Source organism: Nicotiana attenuata, chromosome 11 (genome assembly GCF_001879085.1).
Source record: "Nicotiana attenuata strain UT chromosome 11, NIATTr2, whole genome shotgun sequence".
Taxonomy (NCBI): Eukaryota; Viridiplantae; Streptophyta; class Magnoliopsida; order Solanales; family Solanaceae; genus Nicotiana; species Nicotiana attenuata.
In genome coordinates, this window is record NC_031999.1 from 33,745,205 (window position 1) to 33,755,689 (window position 10,485).

The 10,485-nt window shown below is 34.9% G+C and overlaps 1 protein-coding gene across 1 annotated transcript; it reads right to left on the reverse strand.

Moving 5' to 3' along the window:
- On the reverse strand, nucleotides 252-8,243 carry LOC109234806 (ABC transporter A family member 2-like). Its single transcript, XM_019400859.1, has 16 exons — nucleotides 7,649-8,243; nucleotides 5,264-5,498; nucleotides 4,960-5,156; nucleotides 4,711-4,896; nucleotides 4,513-4,608; nucleotides 4,248-4,436; nucleotides 3,850-4,009; nucleotides 3,501-3,754; nucleotides 2,980-3,097; nucleotides 2,806-2,882; nucleotides 2,622-2,711; nucleotides 2,272-2,415; nucleotides 1,887-2,189; nucleotides 1,726-1,806; nucleotides 1,453-1,629; nucleotides 252-582 (listed from the first exon to the last, which is right to left on the reverse strand). The coding sequence occupies exons 1-16, from the start codon at nucleotides 8,021-8,023 to the stop codon at nucleotides 385-387; spliced, it is 2,880 nt and encodes a 959-aa protein (XP_019256404.1). The 5' UTR covers nucleotides 8,024-8,243; the 3' UTR covers nucleotides 252-384.

Genomic DNA, 10,485 nt, shown 5'->3' on the forward strand with positions numbered 1-10,485 from the left:
CCGATTTCCAGTATATTATGCTGGAACTTTCCGTGTTGCAGCAAAATAGTGACTATTTTTAAATAATTTTGAGAACGCTGGCTATTTTTGAATAACCAGTCCGAAAACTGGCTAGCCCGTGCTATTTTTACTACCTGTACTAGTTAGGTGCGTTACACATTCAAAGTGAGAATAAAGACAAGGATAGCCTTGTTCTGTCAAAGAAAACTAGTATCGATGTTTTGAAATGAAAGTTTCTCTATTTCTGAATATCCAGAAAAAATAGGGGTTCCCGAAATTCCCACGTAAAATTTAAAGAGTACATTTGAAATCTTCTCTTATGCTTAGGAATATTATACAACATAGAACAAGAGCAGAAGCATAAATAGGTCACTGTTCTCAATCTTAGACTTTCGGCTCGGCAATAACTGAACTGGAAGTTGATATTTGAAGATTAGGTGGCACTGGAATCTCATCTGAATGGCCAGAAATGCAGAGATTTCCATGATCATCTTGCTCCCAATAGACCTCCACCATAAGGCCTCGAGTGTTCTCTGCGGAAATCGTGCCAGGGATCTCCACATACTTTGATCCTAGAGGTACCTGTATTGCATTTCGTATTGCAAATTAATCACTTTGTTTTTCATCTGAATGCTATTCAACCAGCTAATAGGACACGAATTTAATTTATGTGCACTAACAATGTACAGTATATTACATCATCAGGTCAAGATGACCTACAATAATAATTACATATGCGGGAAGCGCGGCTTAGGTGGTTTGGTCATGTGAGGAGGAGGACCACAGATGCCCTAGTGAGGAGGTGTGAGAGGTTGACATTGGAGGGTTTACGGAGAGGTAGAGGTAGGCCAAAGAAGAGGTGGGGAAAGGTGATTAGGCAAGACATGGCGCAGCTTCAGCTGACCGGGGACATGACCCTTGATAGGAAGGTATGGAGGTCGAGAATTAGGGTAGTAAAGTAGGTAGTCTAGAGTGTTCATAACAGTAGTATTGGCGCGCAATCTCGCTTTCTGTTGGCAGTAGGTTTTTATGACTAACCGTTGTTTTCTTTCATTGTTGATCACCTTACTATCTTGTTGTTTGTATTCTGCTTTTATATGGCTTTTTGGTACTGTCCTTTCGTGTCTATATTTTCATTAATGTGGTGCTTATGCTTTCCTGAGCCGAGAGTCTATTGGAAACAGCCTCTCTATCCTCACAAGGTAAGGGTAAAGTCTGCGTACACACTACTCTCCCTAGACCCCACAGTGTGGGATAATACTGAATATATTATTGTTGTTGTTGTTGTTGTTGTTGTTTACTCTTTATAGTAATCTTAATTTGGTAAACTAAAATGCAGTAAAAACTTGCTATAATTGGTTAAAATATGTTGATACTGTAAAAATCTTTATACTGACAGTGCATATGAGTTAAATCTATAACACAAATATAATTCCCAAGTCGTGCACCTACTTGGAGAGTAGTTCCTGATGGTAAAATCAGCGGCATGATAGTTCCCTCAGATGCAGCCACTTCTAGCTCTGTCTTCTTTGCAATGTTCAAGAACACTTCTTCTAGCGTTGTAAGACCTATTTGGATATTTAATATGCCAAACTCCATTTTCCTATTTTCTAGCTCTGCAAAGAAATTCTGATGCAAATGTGCAAATAAATCAGGATGACTTAGTATTGAGTGATCAAAATATATGTTATGCTTGTCTTCAGGAACCTCGTGATAGGTACTTACTTCGAGTAGCTTCTCCTTCTCGTGAGGAATAACAAAAGTCAAGAAGGATTTATCTTCCTCTTTTGGTGTGACATCTAAATGCTGTAAAACAACTTACTAAGTAATGAGTATTTGTTTATTCATTGACAATAATCTATAAAAGCTCTATTACTAGAAAATACCTGTTTGAAGAATTCTTTGACAGCCTCATGATGCTTGCTGTCTAGTGTATTTGTCATGGCATTCACATTGTCAGCAGTTTTACTGAAGCTAACTTTAACGATAAATCCAACTCCAAATCGAGACTTCAGTAAGGTTGATGTTCCAATGCAACGAAGTCTACCCTTGGCCATAATTCCAATGCGATCTGATAAAATATCAGCTTCCTCCATAGAATGTGTTGTCAGAATAATAGAACGTCCTTGCTTTGCAGCCTCAATTACACTCCAGATATGCCTCCGAGTTACAGGATCCATACCAGTTGTCTACAGATTCCATGAATTTACTTCAGAATTGAATAAACAATATATTGATTATGCTAGACTGTCGATTCTAAATATAGCATACTGGTTCATCTAAAAATAGAAGTTTTGGATATCCAATCAATGCTATAGCTAAACTGAGGCGACGTTTCATTCCACCACTGTAGCCACCTGCTCTCGCTTTGGCAACATCATCAAGTTTCACATCAGCCAACAATTTTTCAGTTTCCTGACATTCAAGTAAATGGAGAAGTTTTTAGTGAGAATCATATGCAATAACCACTTCTTGAAGAGTTATCAAAGGATAATTGTGGCAATCTATTTAGGATGAAATATGACACATGCATATAAGCCAGTGAATTCACAAGTATTTAGATAGAGATAAATCACATTCTTTTACACCGACAAGGAGTAAGGATGGCGTCAGACACTTACTGATTTTTTTGAAGTCGGCGATAAGCCTTTGATGGTGGCGAAGAGTTCAAGGTGCTCTTGTCCGGATAATGCATCCCAAAGTGTGTCGAACTGAGATATGGCCAGGCGAAGTTAATGAAAGAAAAACCAAGCCAAGAAGAAGCACAGACTTGAATTGAAAGGTAAAGATCAATGGAATAGCTACCTGTGAGCAGACTCCAATCAGCTTTCTTATGTTGGAGATACCAACCGAACTTCGAACAGAGTTTCCATAGATCAGTGCTGTCAGAAAGCGACAAATATGAGTTACGTGATCATTCATTCTCAATCGAAAGAGAAAACAGTTTAACTTGAAACTTTTCAAAAGGATTGCTATTACCATTTCCATGAGTGACTGGAGTTATACCAGTCAAGCAACTAATTACAGTTGTTTTGCCAGCTCCATTTGGTCCCAAGAGACAGAACAATTGATCCTTCTCAAGATTTAACCAAAGACCCTGAACAAAAAGGATCATTCTTAATATTTAACTATACATCCTGAATGAAAGGGCACCTTCTCTGCATTGCAACACATCTTCTGTTATGCTACAATGAGAAAAGGAAATTTTTAAAAGTTCTCCTATGCTGTCTTAATATTGTAGCCTTGGGAAGCAGACTGCAGAAATATTGGAGGGCAAAATGTTTGACGAGAACCATATAATAGATGATGCTTTCACTTATTTCAGGTTTATATCATGTAAGGGTCGATCCATCGATGGAACAAAAACCAACTATGGTTTCTATTAAGTCGACTGTGGAAGTCCAATATCTGATGATTTATTACTGCTATAAAGAAAATCTAATTTTCTCATTCAGTTTATCCAAATACTACTTCCTAACCAAGTTTCATGATAAATTCACCTGGACAGCCTTATAAGGTTTCTTAATCTTGCATCTACAATAGCAACAGAGAAGGCAGCAAGAATGGCAACTTAAGCTTATTGTCCTAGAATACATCTTATTAAGATCTTGTAGCTGCACAGCAACATTAGGATCAACATTGCCTTCCTCCGCTTGTTGTTTCACTCTATTTTCCTCATCAAGAACATCTTCATCATCTTGAGTAAAACTGTCATGTGGCGGCGCAGAACCAGAACCGCAACATGGGGCATTTTCTGAATTTTAAAAGAAGATTAAGCTTGGTTACTGTAAGGATGGCAATAGAACTTCTGAGGAAATGAGATTTAATAAGTCAAAAACTCAGAAGTACCTTTAAACTTTTCTTCACCTCTTCCTCTCCAATATCCAGGTTTCAAAAAGTAATATAAGGGTTTTCTTACACCTGCTGAGTTGGGTATGATATTGTCAAGGTAGATAGCCAAAACAAGCCACAGGAAGAACGTCTCGATAAGCCATCGATAGTAATGGAGCTAGCAAGTCAAAATAGTTCAGGAAATGGTCAAACAACTTCATTTATGTAAGAAGAAATAGGGTAAAAAAATTTTACATGCATAGGCAAGAGATAAAGCACAGCAACTAGGTTTTAGGATCTCTTATCATCTCATATACATGGAGAATTAGATTTCAAAAAAAGACCAAAAATTGCAAGACATAAGATTCTTTTCCTGTAACAAGTAAAGAGAAATTTAAAATAAAACTCTACCATACAATTGAATAGCAATACGAGTCATCAATGTCACACTCGGAAAGCCTACTCCAGCTGATCCCGCCATTGTCTGCTGCAAATAATAATAGATTCAGACCTCCTGAAAAGGGATTAGGCGGAAAGAAGGACCAAATTGTTCTTCTATAGCTTGTTTTATGGCTTGTATCACTATAGAGAAGCCCTGAAAATGTCTGTAAGAGAATAAAACAAACGCGTTACAAAGAGTTATTTAGGAGTTCTGCAAGTTTAGAACAGGAATTGACTTGCCTGAGTTCCACAACCAATTACAAATATGGCAAAGCTGGCAGATGTAGTCGAAGCAGATTTACGGATGAAGTTTGATATTAAGAAGGCAAAACCAACCTAGTACATCAAGATGCAAAAAGCTTTAGGTCCTGAAATACTGCGACGGTGGTTAAGTTAGTCATATATGATTGCTCTAATAGTCCAAAGTAAGAAACTCACCATGTTGAGTTGGAAAAGAAAGAACAAAAGTAGAACAATCAAAAAGCTGTTTTTCAAGAAAAGGTGAAGCTGAAACATCATTCCAAAAAGAACTATGAGGAGCGATGAAAGGAATGTCATAATTCCCTCCCATATAAGCCACGAGCACCAATACGCAGAGTCAAAAAGTCCCATCACAGTCATTGCCTGTAAATCATATTGGAAATCAGACAAAAAAGTTGAATATAAAATCAAGGATTCTTATATTACCTGGCGAAGTTTGAGCTCCTTCTCGAGAACCATTGAGCTGATCTGGAATACAAAACCAAACATAGAGATTGCATAGAAGAACATTGGACTGAAAATAGCAACAAAAGTAAATTTTTGAAATGAATCTCCAGCTTCACGGTCTTCTATTGCAGGATGCGCAAATTCCTTGAGACCAACATTCCAGCTGAACTTTGAATCTGCGAAAGCAAGATACAATCTTAACGATACAAATGTTTTATTTGATGATAATTCTTTTGGAATTTATTAATTATCATGGTAAAGGAAAACTACTAACTTATACTACCTCCAAGCAACGACCTTGCAATCTCTCGAGATGCAGCTAGTTGAAGGGGAAGTTGGAACTTGAAAGTTGGATCTTCAGGTACCCTTGGAACTTGAATGTATGTAGATGTATTTGTTACTACGCCATAACTTATAACTGTGGCATTTCGTTCCACGAAATGCAAAGCTCCAGGGGTATGCATTGGATCACTGAGAAGCCAATTGTTCAGGTCATCTTTTGTGCTAAATGACTTGACCTGAAAAATTAAAACTTTAGTTGCTGCAGTATACCCAACGAACAACTTGAAGAGCAAACAGGTGGCAACTTGTATCTCATTCTTAAACTGATAAAGCAAAAGAATAATTTTTTGCCTACATTCACTCCGGAGAAAATAAGTACGTGGTCTTGATAAAATGTAAGTCCTGCCACAATATCTTTTTCGATAGTAAACATAATGAGTTTTATTGATAAAAATAGCACTGAGATAGAGACTGTGATTGTCTGATCGAGTATTTCCAAAGGGTGATTACAAAAACTCAGTTCCTTGTCTATTCGAATTTTTCAAGGAGCTGATGATCAGGAAGCCTAAAAAGTTCCAATATTTACATTCTCTATCTTACGCCAAAAATGCAAAAGAGAAAGATATAGTGATTTAATCTATGAATGTTCTGTGCTTTGCCCTCAAAACACAGGAGAATTTAGGATATAAAGTTGAGTATGATTTTATTACTGATGATAGACTATAATTACGTATTTTAGTGGATTATTACACTCTAATTTACTGCACTTTAGTTGAGTTTGCGCTTTAATCGCTAGAGTTTTGCACTAAGTGTGTGTTTTATGCCTTGTATGAGTGATTTCGAGCTATGTAGATGTTATGGAATGAATTCAAGTGATTTGGAGCTTTGAAGTCTGAGTAAAAGCCCAAGGAATTAATCCGGGATCGTATTCGGGGATCAACGGATGATAGAGCAACGAAACGAAGAATCGAGTAGGCATATTGCGCACTGTCTAGTAAAATGCACATAACTTTTCGCCCAGAACTCCATTTGGGCTCCACAATATATGGTTGGAAAGCTAACTCAAAGGGCTACAACTTTCACGTTTTACGTTTTTCCAAATTCCAAACGGAACAGGGTGAAAAATGCGCGAAACAGTAGACTTACCAAATACCGCGTCCGTACCGCGCCCGGACCGCGACCGCGAGCGTCCAGACCTGAAAACTTGTCCTTTTTCGCGTAGGAGAAGGTATAATTGTTTGGGTCCGACCCTACTTGGTATATATATATGGAAAAATGGTATTTTGAGGAGGTTGGACATACTTTTAACAGAATTTAGACCTAAGGAGGCTAAGGAGACCGGGGATTCGACCTAAGGAGGCAAGAACACATTGGGAGCAAGGCGGAGAATTCTTCTACCAGTTTTTCACTTTCTTCTTCTTATTTTTCATTATTGGTTATGAATTCTAGTATTGTAGTTTTGCATACTATTATGAATAGCTAATTTGTTATCTAGGGTTTTGATGGAACCTATTGGAGGATGATTTTCCTGTTACGATAATATAGATTTGTTGTAGTATTTTCTCTATTTGTTCAACTACATTATTATTGTGGTTGGTTGAAGAGCTCTCAATCGACTGTGCCTGTTTAGTGTGTATTACTCGGGAGAGAGTATATATTTAGGTAGTTGTTGAACAACATCACTCCTAACGTATATGAGGGATCAATACGAAGGGTTTAAAGGTGGGATTAGGGATAATGAAACCTTGGGTGCGATCCGAGTGAGCCGTACTTAATGCCAGCTAGCGTAATTCGGGAAAATATGTCTAGTAAATTATGGTAATTACTCGGGAGAGAGTTACGACAGTTAGAGCGCTCATGATCGATAGAGAATACTTAGGCGAATTTATAGAAAACGTAGCGGTAGGATTCCGACAATAGGGGAAATCATAACTCTAGACCTCCTTAGTCTTGTCTCTAACCCTTAGTATCTTTAGTTGTTAATTTACTATTTTTAATTTATTAGTTAATTAGTTAAACACAAGAATCTTAATATCTATAAGTTAGGAATTATTCAAGATTGTTTTCTTGGTGATAGTAAACAGTTGTAGCTAAGCCTTAGTTCTCTGTGGGATTCAACTCCGGACTTGTAAACCGGATTATATTTGCAGCGACCGCTTATCCTTTTTAGGATTAGAGTTGGGCGTGATCAATTACGTATATGTATAAATATCTGAGCCGGAAGCGATTAGTCAGTTTATCTCATCCTAAATCCGCTTTTGCTAGAAAATCAAGCTATTGGATGGATTGATCAATGGCATAAAATCAAGCAAATTATATCCTTTAAAAAAAATTAATAAAAATAGCAAAGTACTGTAACTGCAAAAACGGATAGTGAAAGTTGTACCTTGGTAGGAGGAATAGGTCGACCTGGATTATTTGCCAAAATACCATTAACAATGGATTCAATTTTTTGGTTGCCACTTCCACTCCACACAAAGTCATAACACGGACGCTTAATAAAGAACTTGTGCTCGCATGGCGGTATAGGAGGATTCGTGAGAGCCTGAGGATCATTTACTGCCCCTATAGCGGATGGATGCTTGGAACGAAAATCCATGGCCTTTTGGATTCCAAACAAGAGACCTAAGAAGAAGAGCGACGAGAATAACTGAAGAAATGTGGCTCTCTTGCTTCTCATTGACAGCAAGAAATTCTTCTTCAGTAAAGCAATTGTTTGTTGCCAAAACAATGAAAATCCTCTTTGCAATTCCATTGCCATTTCTAATTCCAAGTCAGGCGAACTTTGGGTAGAGTTTCACCTTAGATGAATGCATTCAGGACGTGGAAACAATATCTTTATGTATATCTGATCAAGTGTTAATTAAGCAACTTTCTCAATAGTGAGGAGCACTTTTTTTTAAAATTGGTATATTTGGGTTAAAATATGGAAGAATTTATGGGCATGGAGAAGTTAACAAAGGCAATGGCGAGTCTTTTATTCATTCTTCGCCGGGGAACCCAACGTTCTTTCTTGCTAAACCGTTTAAATACTTCCGCCATTTTCACTTTTGGAAAGACCATTCTGCCCCTAATAATATAGTTTGCCCTTCTCCAATAAAAATTTAAAAAAAAAAAACAATTCAAATACTAGATTAAAGGTTGTTGTTAGTAGTTGTAAAAAAAAAGGTTTGTCGTCATTAACAGACAGAAAAAGATCCAAAGAAATCAAGGATAGGCGCGACGAAGCGTTGACGGTGACTTGGTAAACCATTTGCGTACGATGAGAAAAAAACAGATTGCAATTATAGTAATGGTTTGGATTATTTTCCTTATTGATGGTAAAGTAACCATTTCATTGTATTATTGGTTTAGTCATTTTCTATCTAGAATGTACACTCCCTCCTTGCGTTTCAATTTAGTAGCCTGTTTGGCCAAGCTTTTTTTTTGGTCAAAAGTGCTTTTTTTTTTCGCCAGAAACACTTTTGGCCAAAAATTGAGGTGTTTGGCCAAGCTTTTAGAAGGAAAAAAAGTGTTTTTGAGGAGAAGCAGAAACAGTTTTGGAGAAGCAGAAAAAAGTAGCTTCTCTCTAAAAGCACTTTTTTGAGAAGCACTTTTGAGAAAAATACACTTAGAAGCAGTTTTTTAAAGCTTGGCCAAACACTAATTGCTGTTCAGAAGTGTTTTTCAAACTAATTAGTCAAACACAAACTGCTTCTTACCAAAAGTACTTTTGAGAAAAGCACTTTTAAAAAAAAAAGCACTTCTCAAAATAAGCTGATTTTTCCAGCTTGGCCAAACGGGCTACTAATAAGGTAGCTTGACTCGTCACCAAGTTTAAGAAAAAAACGAGGAGGTAAAAATTTTGTGGGGCCATAACATTTATGTGGTTATAAAAGTTTCTCATTAAGCGTAAAATGGGTAAAATGAAGGGTTTAAAGTTGAATTATTTTCAAATTTAGAAATGTGTCATTTATTTTGGAACATACTAAAAAGGAAAGTACCTCATCTAATCTATATTATATTAAAAGGAGAGTAGTATGCATTGTGGTTAAGCCAAGTGGCAAGCTAAAATAACGTCACTTGGCAATTTTAGGACAACATTAATAACTAGAAATTATATATTGAAGCATAATTAATGGAAGTAGTTTAATGAATCTTATACATAATCTAAATAGATCTTAGAAAAATCTAATCTATATATCTATATTTAAATTTATATCTATATCTATATCTATATCTATATCTATATCTATATCAATATTTATATCTATATATTGATCCATTAATAGATTTTCTTCTATATTAGCTAGAAATATGGAGGTAAAAATTAATTAAAAATTATAATAGAAAACAATAAAAATATAAAAAGACGTAAATTGAGATTACCTATGACTATTTATAGTTTGGAGTAAGTTAAAATATAAAATAAAACTAAAATTACTTAAGATATTAAAGGTTTATTGATTTTAAAAATTAAATAAATTCAAGCAACAAAGTAAGATCTTACATAAAGTATACAAATTATTTATAAGGTAAGAGAAAAATTAAATAATCAGCAAAAGATATTTTAATAACAAGAATAATAAATTCATATTAATATTGATAAATTGTGCAAACGAATACTTTATACGTAAATATTACTACAATATTTAATGTGTTCAAACAATTAAGAAAATATTTTTCTGTAATTAATATTTGAATTGAGTTCAGTTAGTTTAAGTTTGAAAGCATAATATAATTTTTTGAAAATATGGTCCAATTAAGAAAATAGAATGATAAAAATTATTTAAATTTGAGATGAGAAAGTTTTTAAATTTTTATCTCTATTATATTAGAATGAGTGTGGTAAAAATAGATATTAAGTTCAAACGGGCTAATAAAAATTCACATGACAGTGTAATAATATTAGGTATTGAATAGTATAAAACCAAAAATAAAGAATAAATAGAAAAAAATAAAGATTCAGATTTTTTATCATAGGAAAAAGGGAAACACTTATTTAAATTTGAGATGAGAAAATTTTTTATATTATGATAAGAAAAGTCATAATATAAGTCCACATAACTCAAGTCTAATAGCAAAATTAAAAACTAAAAATATTGAACAATATAAATTAGAGATAATGTAAGGACATTTGTAAATCATAAGTTTAGAAATAAAAATAAAGTAAATATACAATATTTAAAAATATTATTAAATTTTAAATAATTTAAAATTTTCGAGCAATATTTTTAAAACAAA

Bases quoted from the DNA above. Each gene is read 5' to 3' on its own strand.
- LOC109234806 (XM_019400859.1), bottom strand. From the start codon at position 8,023: ATGGCAATGGAATTGCAAAGAGGATTTTCATTGTTTTGGCAACAAACA. The intron at 4,437-4,512 runs GCAAGTCAATTC...ATTCTCTTACAG, and splicing joins TAATTGGTTGTGGAACTCAG to ACATTTTCAGGGCTTCTCTA. The intron at 1,807-1,886 runs GTATTTTCTAGT...GTTGTTTTACAG, and splicing joins TCAAAGAATTCTTCAAACAG to CATTTAGATGTCACACCAAA.